The following is a 17971-nucleotide window of genomic DNA, read 5'->3' on the forward strand; positions in this document are numbered from 1 at the left end:
CTGTAAGACTGTTTGGCCAAATGACCTTATGGTTTTGAGATTGTCATCTCGGTTTCAAGAAATGAGCCAAACCAATCGAGAAAAACTGTAATATAGGTTTGATAAAGTATTTTCTTTTTTTCATCACATTATGAAATTTCAACCAACAGCTGAATCACAAGGCTGAAGTTGTGGCAGAGCTGAGAAAGCCATCATTACCCTTGCGTTAAAGGTGAGAAATTGGTAGTTTTGAAACAAAACGTGGAATTCTATCTTTTCCTAATTGAAATTGTATTCCTCTATATGGTTCTGGTTAGTTTTGAAGGGGTGGGTCTTACATGGAAAATATGATGTCACACACTCTACGTACATTACATTGCTTGGGGCTGCCATATATCCTGTAGGAAGTGGTAAAAGTAAAAGAAACAGATAAAAGACAAACTAAATAAATAATAACAGCTCAAATCATTTAAGTAACTTGTAATACAAGGGAGAGAGCATCCACATGTCCCCACTTCCTTTCCCCTTAAGTGGCTGAACTTTATGATTTGACTACAAATCAAATGGAAGCTGGAGTTGAAACTTGAGCAAGTGCTGGACATACCTGAGGGGTGTGTGTGTGTGTGTGTGTGTTGGAGCCCGGGGTGTGGTGCTGAAGGGACAGCTATCCTCATTGTTGGACTGGGTGTGACTTTGAGGAACTCTCCATGGTGCTGGGCCACTCTTGACCTCAAACATCCGACAGAGACGCCCTGCAGAGACATTTAAAGACTGCACGCCACGCTTTAATTATTACATTACACAGCTCTCTGGCGGGCAGGACAGCTGCGAGGACACTGTCTCCGGGTTAAATAGAGCTACAGCGAACAAGTCTTCAGTTTGGACAAGTGAGAGCGCAATATTTCCGGACATTCAGCTGTGATGCGCTCCCGATAGTGCCAGTCTGGACGGTTTCATTCGGGCTACAGGTAATCCCTCATTGGGAAACATCCTCCTCCTCCACCCTATAGGATCTCTTTGTGACAAAGCCAGACTTTAGGTCTCTCCCTCATATGCTGATTTATAACTCAAACAGCTGTGGGCAAGGAGCTAATTTAGACTCATGAGTAAGCAAATCAGAATTGTTGCTGATCTGTGGCGGAATCACTGACAAGCAATATAGCAGAAGGCTGTCTCACATCTTTCCCTAATATCAGATATTACGTGGATTCATTTTGCACTTCTCTCTCCACAGTGAGAGTGTGTGTGTATCTTTTTTTCTCGAGCAGCATTAGCTTTACTGATTTTTTCCAGCTTTGGTCACAGTGCGACCACCTGCGATTGAAAACCGGCAAAGGCGGTGGCTGTCCAAGCGCACAGCGCTGAGGGAAGGGGAAAAAACCGGACAACACAACAAGCTGAGACTCCGAGCATCTGTGCAGCTACACACCGCTAAACCCAATCACAACCAACCGCCTGGAAGGGATGTCGACCGCCGGGGAAATGCCAGCTTTCTTTCAGAGGATGGGCTCCGAGAGCCCGGCCAGGCCCAGGCAGAAATTCTGTGGCGTGTTCTGTCCAGTGGAAGGTTCCTCGGACAGCAAGACGCTGGACTTTGATGCACTCTCGGCGTGCAGGGGCAGGAGTGACGGGCGAGTCATTGACCGACAGACCGACATCTCCCAGCCAAGGAAGGTAGAGATAAGGGAGAGCACAGGGAAAGAGGCTCTGCAGAATCTCGATGATAAACGGGTAATTTTCTCCGATTTTGCATGCCGATTGTGTATATTTTACACCTCTCTTTCCCAGTCTTCCTCCTTTTGTCTTTCTTTCTCTACATTTATCATTCCAGCTCTCATTTATTTCATCCAACATTCAGCTTTTTGCATACACCCGCGCCATTTTTCATCTACAATCGCATCAGTCACAGAGCCTTTGCCACTCAGCAGAGTTTGTTTAAGCATACACATCCAGTTTAAGCCAGACAACTTGCCATGACTACATTTCCCAGAAAGCACTATGATGTAACAGAGTCGCTGGCCCTCAGTTAGAGGGCCCACCATGCAGAAATGCCAGAGGGAGTGGCTCTGTTAGTCAGAGTCCTTAACAGCACAGTGCAGCTGGCTGTTGGTGAAGGAAACACTGTTAACAGGTCTGCACGAGAAAGAAAAAATAAACATGTGTGTCATCTACCATGGCATGATTTAAATAGGAGGCACACCTTTGTGAACACATCAGCCTGGTTGCTTTTGCAAGGTGATGCAGGGTTGGACCATTGCAGCATTACTGCCCTTGAGATCTCTCGTTCTTTTAACAGCAGAACTGAGTTGATGGACAGGCTCAACCTGACCTGCATGACTTGCAGGAAAATCTATCACGTCTTTTACTGCTGCTTCAAGCAGTTATTCAGGTTTTAGTGATTGGTGGTCAACCCACATCTGTACTTCCTTTACTTAATACTCAAGCACTCAGGATGCTGTTAAAAGCTTTGGGCGTTGGTGTTGAGCCCTTTTATCATGTTACATATTGATCGGAAGCATTCGCCACACAACCCACTCCCTACTCTCTTCCATCTCTTCAAGTCATATATGATTAGTTAGTTGCTCTTCACTTTTCTGATGTGAGAGCTTACTTCACAAACACAGACTTCACAGACTTAACTGATGTGATCTTCAATATCAGTGATGTCATTATTACAGGAGATGCATTTCAGCGTTGCGTTCTTCAAAAGCAAGCTGACATTTTAGGACTGTGGTGGATATAATGCGACACAACAGCGCTGCAGTGCATGTTTACTCAGCTATTGTGTGTAAATGTGGGTTCGCTGCATTCGCAATTTCTAGTTTTACTTCTGCTCCACTCAATTTCAGAGGCACACACTGCACTTTGTAACCCACACCATTTATTGTACACTTATTGTAAAGTAAGCTGTACAGACTTAATTAATAACACGTTAAGATAAAACTCTATTGAATTCATGTAAATGTACATGATTTTTTAGTACTGATTTCCAGCTCCATATTTAAATCCATGGACTCTACTAGAGTAGCTTTGCACAAGTCACAATTTAGAATAATCCTTCTCTATCTCATATTAAACCTTTGTGCAGATCCTCTGTCTGAAACAAGGCATGTAACTCCCTTTAGCCTCCTTTTAAACCAGCATTCCTCTGATTGGTCATCAGTGGTAAACAGAAGGTTTGAAGAGCAGGTAGGTGGAGCTGTTTGCCTAAGATCACCATATTTTGGATAACAACTCTCTATGATGTCATACGGAGCCAGGAGCATAAAAAACTGTCTGAAACATGTTGTTAGAGCAGTCTGAAGCCTGAGCTTTTGTCTCATGGGGATTACATGTACTTACATAACATGTAAACTCATTATGTTAAACTTTGGCCCTCTTTAATATGGCTATTCAAATTAAGAAAATAAGAAAAAGAATAAGTAAAAACTAAATTTGTGACTAAATTGACAACTTTTACTGTGGTTTTACAGACATTTATATAACAAATGAACTTTAGATAGCAATTTCTTGCCTTAAGGACTTTGTTTGCAGTTGTTTTTTAATGCACCTTGGGCAATCTGATTACATGCGGATGGCTAAGAGGCATCACTGTTTACAACTGTTTATCACGCGTCTCCAAGGCTTCTGTACATATTTCACAACCGGCTTCGTCACTTCCACTGGAAGGTTAAAGGACACTGTCCCTTTTCTCTCCCTTGCACATTAAGAAAACAAAGTAATGGTTATAGCAGCTGTTGAGACTGGCAGGAAAATGTCATCCGTGTCCATGGCATTAAAAAAAAGAAACACCACATGCTGCACTAATGACATATTTTCCTGTTACATTCTTGTCAGGGACACATCAAGACAAAAGCATTACAGACTACTTTGGTAAGTCCTGTGGCTGATCAGCTGCACATCATGATGTGAATCTACTGTTCCATAAAGAATCCTTATGCCTAGCGGAAGACCGTGGAGGCCATGCTTTAAGCGTATACACCAAATTTGGACCCTAACATTTGGATGTCACAGCAGAAGTCGAGGCTTATCAGTCAAGGCAACATTTTTTAATCTTCTATTGTTTAATTTTAGTAAGCCAAACTGTAGCTTTACCTTCCAGTTCTTAGCTGGCAGAAGCAGCATGGTCTTCTGCTTTAAAGTTTGATGCGTTCTTCTCAGATCTCTGATTTTTTGTCTGTTTTTGGACTATTCTCTGTAAACCCTGGAGATGGGTTTGTGGGAGTGAGCAGTTTTCTTAATGCCGATACCATCCTGTCTGGCACCAACTATCAAAGTCACAAAGTCACTTAAATCACCTTTCTTTCTCATCCTGATGCTCGGTTTGAACGTCAGCAGGTCATCTTGACCATGTCAAAATGCCTCAGTGGGTTGACTTGCTGCCATGTAATCAGCTGATTATATATTTGAGTGAACAAGCAACCGAACAGGTTTACCTAATAAAGTGTCTAATGAGTGTATATTTGCTGCTGTCTACTAATAATCTTATTTCCCAGAATGCATTTTAAAATCAGGTGTAAACACAGACATAAAACGGTTTTCAAACTTTGGTCTTAAAGGAACTGTGTCAGTTCAAATACATATTTTTTTTCTATTTATAAATAAGCACAAAACAAAATTTAGCGGAGAGCCTCTGAGTACAAAATATATCTGGTTAAGCTCAATTGACTACTTTTGGTAATCTTACACTGCTTTAGCCTGTTATAGATAAATAATAAAGTCAACTGTGTACTGAGGAAGAACATTTTAAAAATGAAAGCAGAGTTTATCACATTTCTTTTACTATGAAGTGAAGTCTTCTCGATCGGTCTTTGATTAAAAATAAAAATGCAAACACTAAGTAAATCTCGAATAATGTCGGACTATTTTGTCTGTCAGCATTTGCCAAACACACAAAAGGCCAAATTTCCATTCCCGTGATTCCAGGTTTACCCATTTCTCAAATAGTGCTGTAATCCCAACTTGTATTGAGAACCATTCAAGTTGATCAGAGCTGGAAACAGGTGAAATCACGTCACCCTGCCTGAGCCTGAGCTCTTGCTCGCTCTAATAACACCCCCACCTTCAGACACACAGCAGATAATGTGAGGTAAGATGGCTGCTGGCTGTTTCTTCATTTGTTCCTTCGGTGGATGTTTGCAGGCTGCACTCCCTGCTTGCCTGCCTTCCCTAATCCGGCGAAAGCAATTGATGGCATTAGTGTGCTTCTCTGCTGTCAATGGAGCAGGGCGAGGCTCTGCGCATGCTCCGTGGGGTTCTTTTATTGGGAAGAGGCTCTCGAGCGGTCCCTCCCTCCCCTCTTGTCTGACTCCGTCTGGGAAGGAACGGTTTGGTGCATCGGCGGAGACCGGGAGGCTGCCAGGATCCGGAGTTGAGCGATAGTTTGATTCTTCACGTCTGTGGCCTCCTGCAGATCACCCGTGTCTGTGTAGTCTTCCCCCCTATTTATCTTCATCACCATCATCCTCACTACAGCCCGGCAGCCAGCGGTAATCCGTCCCGTTTGCATTTCTAGCGGTCTGCGGCGCACACGAAACACCGGTGAAGATGTCTGGCTACCAAGGCAAAAAGAACATTCCCCGCATCACAGTGAGTGCTCGGGTGTTTTCACGTTTGGAGTGGCAGTGAGTGGGTCCAGCCTGGCTGGTGTGGGCCTGCGGGGTGTGTTTGCAGGATGTCACCGGGGCGGCATGGTCCCTGCGCGGCTGCGCTCCTCGACGATCCAGGGCAATGGCGCAAGAGTTGATCTCCTAAAGGAAATTCCAAAATAAAATAAAAGCGTTTTGTAGATGGTTTTCTGTTTCGCTGTGAGATCGAAAGCACACGAGGGTCGAGAAATCAGTGAGGCCAGCGATAGTATGGTGAGGCTGAAATTTTCGTGTTTTTTTTTTTTTTTTTTGCAGCATCTTTGCGACAAGTGCTTATGCCCGGATAAACCCGAGCTCTCGCTTTACATTAGAGTATCCATTGTTTGTGCACATTCACGCCACCCTTGCATTTCTTCTTCCGTGCCATGCATGACAGTTGAGATTTCACGCCGGTGGTCTTTGTTAGACTGTGTCTGGTGGCCGGGTATCACTGCACACCAACTGGTGGAGCAAATGCTTCCCTGCATCCGCTCCACGGCTCAGTACCCGGCTGTTTCTTTTAACCTTAGCTTCTTTTCCTTTTTTAAAGCCATCCTTGATATATATACCTATATATAATCTATATATATATATCTATATATTATATTAATATATATCTATATCTATATATATATATCTATATATATCTATATCTATATTATATCTATATATTATATATATATATATATATATATATATATATATATATGCCATTTAGAAGGCACAAAAGGCTTTAAGATACATTCAGTGTGTCATTGTGGAGCAGATTATTTCCCCGAATTCATAGCGAAGCTGCAGGGATGTGGTGCTTCAATGGAAAGTGGAGAATAGGGAGGGGAAGGGAGGGGAGCCAGGGAAGGGAGGGGACAGTGGGTCCTATTTCCTTCCATGCCTGTCTTTCAGCTGTGTAATGAAGGGAAGATGCATATAGGCAGAGCTGATCAGGGAGGAGGTCACTGCCTTTTCATCCTGATGTCAATGAGCTGAAACAATGGTGAAGAGTGACCCAGAAGAGCCTGTTTGAAAGCCATACAGATGGATCTGCACCTTCTAATTGTGGACTTACTAAACAAATCATTCAAGCAGCAGGATATGAAGCATCATTATCCTGTTATCTAGCAGGCCCATGCTCCCCAAAGGTTTCACCAAGCTAGGAAAACCTCTTCAGTCTGAGGAGATCATAGCACAAGCATGATTATGGTCACGGGTTGTCTCTGAGATATGTGCCGATTAGTAGATTATAAGAATTGTTTTATTCAATAAAGTTTTCTTTTGATCAGCTAATCGATTGATTGGAGCTTTCTCTGCCAGAGTTATTTCAGAGCCACCGCCTGACCCACATTATGCAGAGCTGTTAGCCTTTTGTGTCATGGTAGCCAAAGCAAACTGTAATTGGAGTGTCTAAGTGGTTGACTGTTCATGTAGCTCTCATCAACTTCAGATTTAACTGAAATAATAGTTCTTTAAAAGAGACACACATGTCTATGTACGTACACTGAAGCAGATCCACATCATGGAAAGATTGATGCTTAATATATATTTCTAGCAATAATATGAAAAATTCTCCTCTGTGTTAATATCATGCATCACTTGGTGATAACTGGCAACCTCTCACGTGAATAATTTTCCTCAGTTCTCTCTCTTAACTGCTTGAGACACAGCAGACGGATGGTGGAAAGATCAGAGGATTAGTGGGTGTTGTAGTCAGACCTAACTGGATAGACTGTCTATTCTTAAACAGAGCATGAAAGACATAAGAAATGAGTCAGAGTCAGAGGGGATCTCTTGAAGATCTAGCAGAGGGATCAGAGGAGAATGTGAGGAAGATGTTACTGGAACTGCTGGAAAGTAGCATTCTGGTTGGTTCCCGTGGACCTGAAAAGGCATTATTAGGAGGCATGGATGACCTTATTAAACCAAAAAGACACTCAAAAGGAAATGAAGGTTACACTGAATTAAAACTAAACAGCAAATGCTGAAGTAGATGCAAATGAGCCCCTTGCTTTCCGCACCTTTCTTCATAGACCACTCAAATCAGTATGAATTACATATTTTACTGAATTTGAATATTTTCATTGGACTGGGTGGAGCACTGGGCTCCATAGAACAGTTTAGCCAGATGGACATGGGTCAGCTGCACAGACAGGGACAGACTTAGGGCGGCTCTCATCAAATATGAATGAACCTCTGCAAGTTCACCACCTGGACTTGGTGCTTCTGTGTGACTTCAGAACCAGATTCATACAACAAGATCATTGAAACTGAACAACTAGCCAAGCAGGGCTGACACTGTTTATTTTTTAAAATGTTATTAGCCATTAAATAGGAATTTTGGAGTCTACAACATATCATCCACTCCTTCAATTTCTGATGGGTTTAAGCAGAGATACTCAGACCACCTCTCCCAAGCACCGGCTCTAGCTTTACTAAAGCATTGCCAAGCCACCTGAGAGAGATGATATCTCCAGTGTGTCCTGGGTCTGCCCTGATCTGGGATCTCTTACCAGTTGGACATGCCCACAAAACCTCAGCTAGGAGGCACCCAGGAGTCTTTAAGATGCCCGAACCACCTCAAATTTAAAGACGTTCTATCACTGTCTACAACTGGTATTGTCACAGTTGACAGTTTTGGTGGCGAAACAGTTAAATATTTAGTCCGTCAACAAGTTGTGTCATTTATTAGGAATGTGATCAATTTATAAAGTTCAAATGTGCTGATTCTGCAGTCTGTTCTCTGTTTTGTGTCACTGTGGACAGACTATATTTGGCCTTTAAACTGGTGCTTGAGCAGAACCTTTAATAGATGCTTATCACTCTTCATGCTGGCATTCGAAAGATTAAACCCAGAGTCGATCCATCAGAAAACAAATGAACAGATTCAAAAAGAATCCCTGAAAAGAAAACCGGGGTAATGTTTGCACTTGAGATGCTGCAAGTGGAAAAATATTTTCTCATTTTTGCTTAACTGATTAGTAAGCAGAAAAAATGGTTCAATCAGTTACATTTCCTTTGATGCATTTATTGATTGATTGGCTCTTTCAGCTCTAGAATGAGGGTGAGTTATTTCAGTGAAGGCTATAAATACAGATAAAAGTAAATCAAGAACAAGAAGGCTGTTTAAATGCAGCTCCAGTGAATGAGGTAAAAATAGAGCGAGGCTATTATAAGACTGTCCTGGATTAAAGTCTCAGTGGCTACAATCCTCAGCAAATGAAGGATCATTAAGTAGCGTGCTACTATAACATACCTTTAGTAGAGCAGTGTCTCTGGTGACAGTGCAGTGCATGTGTAGTTACTTCAAACGTGGCTGGAGTGAGTTCACGCAGCTATCTCACCCTGCAACGCAGCCCGGAGTGCCTTCTCTTCACACATCACACTGCGCTCCTAATCAGCCACCCACTGACTCAGCCTTGTTGTTTTTTTTTTTCCTTTTCTTTTTTTCCCCCCGCCTCTCAGGATCATCCCGAATTCCCCCATTCATAAAGCCAGAAGTCAGGGAGACTGTACAGCATGTATCAACTCTGCTGTTATTCAGCTGCTGAGCAGAGGGGAATGCTGTTGAGCAACAGTATCGCAGCTCCTCCGGCTGCGCTATGTCACAGGAAAAAGGTCAATGAATGTATTCTTTTTCAAGTTTGAGATTAATTAAACAATTTTGTAGTCAAAGAGAAAGTTTAAATTTAGTTTTGCATTTCAATTGGGAATTTAGCCTAGTTTAGTTTCTATTTCAGTGGTAGGGGTTTAAGTTATGAGTTAGTGGAAAAAAGTTTTTAAGTCAAATTTTCAGAGAAATAAAGAATGTCATATTTTCACTTCCTGAGAAAGTGGGGGGATAACAGAGCAATTTAAGGGACTTTTCAAACTAAATGAGCAAGTTTTAATAGCAAAGAAGAGTGTTTTTATGGATTAAGAGGCTAAAACAATTAAAAACACGGTGATCAGTCATCATGAAAATAAAGTAAAAGTGGAATTTCTTGCATCAAAGGAAGAATCACATTCATCCAATGCATCAAGTGTGTTTTATAAATAAAACAGAAATGACTACTTAGAAAAATTTTGTATCTGTTTTTTCATGTCATTAATGTGCAGATGACTATTTCTGGGAATTACTTTATTTCCTGTTTTGCACTTTATTTTGAAGGAGCAGAGTGTTTTCCCAGTGGTTGCCTGAACATGTATGGAGATGATTTTAGTAGCGGGCTGTTTTTTGACTAATCCAGGACAAATATAAATCATAATGCTGCATGTCTGACCTGGCAGCCTTCTCCACCTGACTTAACTGTTTCCAGGATATCTTCCATTTGGACAACAACATACAATGTTGCCGGGTTACGTCTAACACTGGCAGACGTTTTCACTGCACCCAAGCTGATTTTGCCCTGATTTTATGAAAGTCAGCAGTTTGAGTACCCAGGCTTCTCTTCTCTTCCTGTGGAGGGTCTTAGTTTTCCTCCGTATGGTGCTGTGGTTTATTAATGTCAGGATTTTAATAATCGCAGCATTTGATTGATGTTGGTGATTTAACAAAACCATTACCTCTGCTTTCCAGTATACCCAGTCTGTTTCTTTTTCTTAAGCACAATGTTTTACGTTATTAATAATACCTGTAAAAATTATAAGGATCTCTCATAACCTCATGAGAAGTATTATGTAAATCTACACTTCTCCTTAGCTTCGTAGAGCTTTTAATTCATTGTTTTTACGCCCCAAAGCACTGCAGAGTCCTCTACCCCTCTAACTAAATGAGAAAAAGGCCCATCTAGTGATCATCTGGTGAGTAAAGCATACATTTAGCAGCTAAACATAACGACAGAAACAACATTTCTGAAAAAATTTATTTTTAGACACAGGCTTTCCTGCTGTGCTGATAGTGTGACAGAGAACAAGACAGCTTTTTACTAACCTGTCTGTTTTATACTTTGTTATTTTGCTGATGGCTAACCATGATATGCAGAGTTTACCAGCCTTGCTGGGACTTGTTTCTTGATCTCTTTCCATGTAAAATTCAGTTTTATTTAATCCAATGTGAATCCAGCTGATATACTTTAATGATATTTAGAAACAGAGTGTATGAGATATTCTAAAGTGATCCCTGCTGGATGGAAAAAACTGATCCATAATATACATCTCAGGGTTAAAGTGCTAACAACATGCCTGCAGATGGATAAAAACATGAGATATTTCTATGTTGGAGCTATTTAAAATCTAATGCCAGCAATGTGTTAACAGCATGGATATTAAAAAAAATGGACATAGTCATCAATTGTTGGTTTTCGACACTGTTAAGCTTCAACATCAGTGTTTTGTCCATCACCATGTTGGGTTTTTTTGGAACTGGAAGTTACCTCATGGATCAAAGATTGGAGTCATCAAAAGTGTAAAAGATGAAAGTAGCTGCTGCGATGTCATCTATTGCAACCTTACTGGTTAATGATTTATGATTGTCAACAAGCGTGCCGCTTTATACCATATCAATGTTGATGCATGATATGACCAATATTTACATAACAGATTTAATATGACCCAAAATACCTTTTTTTCTCTCGTATACTTCTATAGAACTGGAAGTCTTTTCTAATGGCTTTCAGATAGAATCCATCCAGCTTCTACCACTTATCTAAGTCCAGCTTGTGGGGGCAGCAGTCTAATTAGAGAAACCCAGACCTCCCTCTCCCCCAGCAACCTCCTCCCCTTCAGCTGGCTCATATTAGTGTGGAGGAGTGGCTGCGCTACTCTTTGTCTCTTGTGAATGACCAAACTCCTCACTGTATCTCTAAGGGAGGTTATTTGTATGTGCGATCTCATTCTTTTGCTCAGTCACTACCCAGAGCTCGTAGCAAAGTACACTGAGGGTACATTGGCTAATTAGCCCTAACTAGACTTTCACTCAAGAAGATAAGTACAACCCCCCCAAGAACTTCTGGTATCATCAGTACATAATAGTGAGGGTTAATATTATTCAGGTATTACATTACAAAGGCACCAAATGCAAACACACACCCAGATAGATGATTTACAAAGAAATTCCTGCCACTCAGAGTTGTTATGAAGGAGGAAGGAATCCATAGAAGACAAAACTATATTTTGTACCCAGCTGTAAATGTGCACTTCAGTTCTCTAATATAGAAGTCTGTGGGGATTGACTCGAGCCTCAGGAGGCACAGAGACGAACTGGAGTTGTTGTTTCAGCTCTGGACGTTGCCCCTTCCAGTCACAAGCTCTTATAGCTAAGGTAAAACAAATAAACACAAACAAAACATTAGTCATAGATAGCTAAATTATCCACACTTCCCAGTAATTAAATTTGCAGACAATCTCATAATACTTAAGGAAATAAATTTGTCTAAAACTGACACTTATCATTAACAAAAGACAGACAACACAGCAGGCTTCTGAGCTTCATTATCCCACAGTTTGAGTCACGTGTCCACTCCTGTTTTCTGGAGGGCTCAGTTTTAGGCTCTGTTGATACTGCGTCCCACTGCACTGCAGTTTTTTGGCATCTATCAGCAGATAGAAAAGGAGCCATGAACTGTTTGCCCCTTTGGTGTGGGTGGGACTTATTTATGCTCTGTCTCCATGCTCCGCCCACTATGCCGAAAGTATTACACTAGTCCAGGATGTTTTGGTTGAGGAAACAGAGGTGAAGGAGGTTGAGGAAAGTTACTGTGTTAAACAAAATATTCAGTGATTGTTTTTCTAAGTGTGCTAATTATGTTACAGATCAGGTTTTTTTTAATGCTCATTGAACTGTTTTTGCCTTGTATGCAATCTCAGTAAGGTTGTAGGTTGTAGCCTGGAATGTAAACACAGTAGTTTAGTAACAGTGGGCCCATTGAGCTTTATCCACATCCTGTTTGTGAGCTCTGAAAAAGTTCCCACGAAGGAAAGGTCACTGTCATGCTTGGCACAGATCCAGTACAATCACACGCTGTGTCACACGACCCCTGCGAGCTTTAAAACAATTGAATTATTTTAAAGCACGGTTCTGGATTCAGGGACACTAATTGTTCTGCAAATACAGCTCTATATGAAACAGCGCAATAGGTGCAATTTTGTGAGAAGGGCTGCAGTGTCTTGGCAAAGTTCAGTGAGTAATGTGATAATGACAGTCATGACGGGGCGCATGATGTAACGGCATATTTCAAAGCAGTTGTTGGGAGGAAAACGGGCCAGCAGCGGGCTGGAGCGAAGCCAGTCGCTCAACCAGAGCACTCTGTTCCACACAGATCGAAGATTACCACATGATCTATCTGCATTAGTTCCATCACTGCTGTCAGAGTGTGGCCACACCTTTCAGATGACAACTGCAAGGCATTTTCCAGAAGCCGCTGCAGTCAGCTGAAGTTGTTTTACTGTGTACTTTACTCCATTCTATATTTCATCCAGAAGAATGCGGGGTATTGCTAATATGTGAAACGTTAGTACACATGTGAGGAAAAAAATGCTTCAAAAGCAGTCATAAGGAAATTTGGATAGGTATATATATCTGAGATCATTGTGTGAGGACTTTGTTTTTTCCTATTCAGGGGTACTACTGTACATGGAAAAGGGTTTAAAGCTTTTGTGGCTCCCGAGGGAACTGCGGATCTGATGGACATCACTTGAGTCAGTGGCCGTCAAAGCTGAAGACTATGAAACTGAAATTATTGGGCAGCCATCTTGAGGCTGCATTTACCTCTGCTAGTAAAAAAACAGTTGAGGTCCTTCACACTGGGGTCTGGTTATGAATGGCATTGTTGGTCCCAGTCAAAATTTTCCCCCTGCAACAGCACTAAAGTTATGCAAAAGAAGTGCATATTTATGGAGCGTTTCTTTGCAACATCCATCATTTTTTTAAACCATTAATCTGTTTATATTTTTAAGACTTTCCTGTAGTAAATATTGAATGTTGGTCATTAAAACCACCAAATAGACCAACTTAGTCTGTTTACATACTAAGCTAAAAGATATTCAGTTTATTTATTTATTTTTTTAAGTGAGCTAAATAAGTTTGCGTTATTTCTACATATGTGGCTGTGTTATATAAACAACTTATTAGGTAATATTTTACAGAGCTGGCTTATGGTTTGTGCTGCCTGCAGCACAGCAGTTGTCCTCTGGGCTGAAGCTGCTGGCCTGGCAGCAGCCAGTGGCAGCGCCTCAAACAGAGCAGCCTTTGTTAGAAGGGGGAACGCTGGAGCCCTTGTGACATAGCTGCCACTCCCTTTCTTGGAGAGAGGGCCAGGGCCTCCCCGGGGTGGCTCGAAGGAGGGACTGTGGAGGTGGTAAACTCCCCCCTCCTCCCCGTCCTCTCTCCAGCATAGAGACAAGTGGCACGGCAGCAGGCATGGATGATTGATTACACGCTCAGGGGCCTGATTGGTTCTCTCTCACGTCTGTTTGTGCGATAATTCGACCACATGAAGGGGGCAGATGGGTGTGTCTGGAGGCGGGCTGCTGTCTTTATTGTCCGAGCAGTGAATGATTTCCCTAATTTTGCTTTTAAAGCAAAGATCAAGTGATCCACCAGTGAGAGGAGCGGTGATGAAAATGCACTGGGCCCTCTCTTTGCTCTCAGCACAAGGATCTAGAAGTTTGTTGTTCTTCTTAATTTGGAGATAATGCTTTGTGTACTGCAGATGTTCACTAATCCCATTTTAAAGCAGTCAGACTGTTTGAATCCAGTCCCCTCTTTAGATTAACGCCTTTTCTTTGTCCGTATTCATCTTCTTTTCACAATGTCTTTCCACCGCCAGTCTGACATAAACAGTGTCACAGTGAAAACATCCACACACAAAAAAAACCTGGTGCTGGTCCAAACATCCCAGCTCTTAATACTCTTTTACCCCCTGCCCCTCCAATCGGCCACCCCCACCGGATCAGTGTGTTAGAGTATTAAGAGTGTGTACAGTGTGTTTACAGATATCTGTATGTGTGTGTGTTTGCAGAATAGGAAAGCCAGTGTCAGCTGAGAGACAATGCACAGCCATGTGTTCCTTATCAGACGGCAGCCTAAAAAGGCCAAGCAGAGCCAGTATTTATGTTTTGCTGTGATTGTTGCCAATCCACTCCTTGAAGTGACATTTCCCAAAACGTCTTTCATCAAATGCCCTTAATCCAGCATCCAGTTGAGCCAAATCGGATACTCACCCTTGTAAGCGTATTTTTATAGGCGGCCATGTCTTTTACAGGGTTGTTATTCCCACAGATTAACTCAAGCTGTTTTTTAAACAAAAATGTGCAGCAATTCACCTTCTTTATTGTTTTCCAGAGCGACCGTCTCCTGATCAAAGGGGCCAAGATTGTGAATGATGACCAGTCCTTCTGTGCCGACATCTATATGGAGGATGGAGTCATCAAGTGAGTTTTCCTTTAAGCTGCCGGCAGTTTATTAAAAACCCAACTTTTACCATGTCCATGTTTGAAGCTCTCGGCTGAATCACTACAAACTAACTAAGGGCCTCCTCTGCAGCAAGTAGAGTTTACTACTCATCTCACCATAATCTCACTATGATATACAATTACCTCTAAATAGCACCACAAATAATACATTCTTCTTGCAGAGTGAAAAGTAAACTTGTCATTATTGCCATATAAAATCTTCAGTGTTTAATGTCAAAGTTACCAATAAATGAAACCAGCACTGCCATACTACAATTCTGATCACTTTTTTAGCTTGTCATTATAACTTTTCTGTAAATTCGTTAGGTTAATCGTCATGAAACTGAGCTGTTTTAGTGCCAAAAGTCACTGAGTAGGATGATTTATTTATGATGATGAGCTCTAGCAATGCAGGACAGATATTTTTTCTCAAGTCTGGCTTTTATCAGACGGCCCTGGAGAAAGCTGACAATGCAGTCAGTTTTTAGTTTTGACTGTGTTTGCTATACAAAACAGGAAAAGTTGTGAGTAAGAGGTTAATTACTTTTTTGCAGAGCGTAATGGAAACTGCCACAAAGAAAATGATGAGCATTGATACATACTCAAAAACTACTACCCTAAACCATAAGTATATGAAACCACTAATTACTAAAGAATAGTAAATGTAATTAATGAAATTAAAATGACTAATTCATTTGTAATTCTACTTTCTAAAATTACTAAGGGTGGTGTAATCAGCAGTTTAAATGTTGCTTTTCTCTTTAACTCAGACAAATCGGGGAAAACCTCATTGTGCCCGGTGGGGTAAAAACCATCGATGCCCATGGTCGGATGCTGATGCCCGGTGGCATCGATGTGCACACTCGTTTCCAGATGCCCGATCGGGGCATGACCGCCGCTGATGACTTCTACCAGGGCTCCAAGGCGGCGCTGGCCGGAGGCACCACCATGATCAGTGAGTTGCTGAGCACAAAGCCCCTGCTGTCTGCAACAGAAGATTCAGAAATGGGTTAAAGTTGGTGTCTGAAAGCTTTGTGTGAGTGAAAGGAAGCTGAGTGCGGTGTCTGTGGTGGGTTTTTCCCCGCAGTGATTCTTCATTTACTGATTGGCCCTAATTGAACATGTCTTAATGAGAACAGGAAGCGTGCCAGGCCTGCTCATGAGCAAGCCAAAATATGAACCCATCCATCTGGTCGGAGCACTCTGAGCCATGAGGTGCTGATTGCTGTACATACTGTGTCAGGAAGTTTCCAAAGAGACAGACAGACTCTGTAGTTTGTTTGCTATTATTTTATACACCCTGTTTATGTCATTCTGGCCTGTTGTTGTTGTAGTATTCTGAATTTCTTAATGGTGCTTGCAAAGCCCAGATTTTCTTCTCCTTGGGCTCGTTTACCTTGCACTTCAAAGTCGTTAAGCTCAAGTTAAGAGTTTAAGCATTAGTTGAAAACTTGTCTGCAGGAATTTCTTTCTACTTCCTTTGAGTTACCATCTATCTGTAGTTTTGTTATGGCTTGGTTTGTCCTAGACATAGTTTTTAAACAGGGCATTGGAGTCAGTTTCAAGTTGTACCCAGATTTAAAAAAAAAAAAACCCAAACTCTTACCCTGTGTTTTATCAGGGATTTTTTTTTCTAACAAAATATCGTAAATATAATGTAACAGCAAATCTTGGTTCTTACATTGGTTTAATGGTAATGTTATTTTTAAATTTACATACAAATATAAAGAGTTGACGTAATGAGCAAAGAAAACAAAGCTAAATGAAAACTTGAACTGTAAATGTCACACTGGCCCTCCCTCTGCTGACTCAACAGGAACACCATCCTCCTCTTGGCAGCAAAACATACTCACACTGCATGCCTTTTTTACCCCAAGCTAAAAGCCGATTGCTGTAGCTCCTCTTAGGGGCTTAGTCAGGTCGGGAATTGGTGTGTAACATCCTGCAGCCTGGTGACACTTGCCAAATAGAGATGATTTCTATAATGAAATGCTCTATTCAATGTAGTTTAGGCTTAATTAAAGGCATCTGAATCCAATCTTAACTACAGACTACATATAAAAGGTACATTTTAGCCACCTTAACACCACTCACTCACTGGTAATAGTCATGTTAGGTTGTTGGGTTTTTCTTGGAGCCAGTAGGGACAATGTTTTGGAGGGATTTGTGATGATATTAGTTAGCAGGGCTTTCACACAATAGATACCTGCTAAATCGTAAATATAATAGTATTAGAATTTCACTCACCAAAACTCAAACATAGACTTCTTATATTGACCTTGTGAGCGTTGTTAAATTTAAACGCGAGTTTAAAAAATTCTATTAATTCACTTTTATTTATATCGTGCCAAATCAGAAAAACAGTTTCCTCAAGGGGCCTTATATTATATGGTAAAGACTATAATAATACAGAGAAAATCCCAACAATCAAACAACCCCCATCAGTAAACACTTGGCGACAGTGGGAAGGAAAAACTCCCTTATAACAGGAAGAAACTTGCGGCAGGACTAGGCTCAAGGAGGGTCAGCCATCTGCTGTGACCATTTGGGGATGAGAGGAGGAACACAGGACCTTACAAAGACATTCAGTCTACATACATATGTATCAAAGAGGAAAAATAGCAAATGTAAAGTTGGGCATTTTAGCATTGAACTCTATTAAGAATGTGTTTTGGGGAAAGCCTAAAGTGGCCACTTCAGGAACTGCAGTTTCTGCATTCACTGTTTAGCCCTGGAGTTTGCATCTTGCTCTAGATATGAAAGGTTTCTAATCAGACACGTTTCATACAGTTTCAGGTCTGACTCTGGTGTGTAAATATGATCATTTTTAAAAATCAGTTTGTTCCACATGTTCATACAGCCAGGCGTGAAATACATCATTGTCCATTAGGCCTGGATACAACATAACATAAAAGATAGATAAAATACAAGACAGCAGAGTTCCTGTATTTGTGTAGCTGTTTAATCGTGTGTGTGTGTGTGTGTGTGTGTGTGTGTGTGTG

General features: G+C 41.4%; 1 protein-coding gene across 2 annotated transcripts in view; it reads left to right on the forward strand.

Moving 5' to 3' along the window:
- The first annotated feature begins 799 nt into the window (after positions 1-799).
- dpysl2b (dihydropyrimidinase like 2b) overlaps positions 800-17971 on the forward strand; it is a 32726-nt gene continuing 15554 nt past the window's right edge. The window contains exons 1-3 of one of the 2 annotated variants that reach the window (XM_005941371.3): positions 800-1710; positions 14860-14948; positions 15740-15924. In XM_005941371.3, the coding sequence (XP_005941433.1) occupies positions 1444-1710; positions 14860-14948; positions 15740-15924 (541 nt within the window). In that variant the 5' untranslated portion in view covers positions 800-1443. Of the gene's footprint in view, positions 1711-4787; positions 5569-14859; positions 14949-15739; positions 15925-17971 lie in introns of those variants that run through there. The other variant, XM_005941372.3, reaches the window with a different exon arrangement.

The sequence above is a fragment of the Haplochromis burtoni genome, unplaced genomic scaffold, assembly GCF_018398535.1.
Source record: "Haplochromis burtoni strain Fernald_Lab_line unplaced genomic scaffold, NCSU_Asbu1 Contig_298, whole genome shotgun sequence".
Classification (NCBI taxonomy): Eukaryota; Metazoa; Chordata; class Actinopteri; order Cichliformes; family Cichlidae; genus Haplochromis; species Haplochromis burtoni.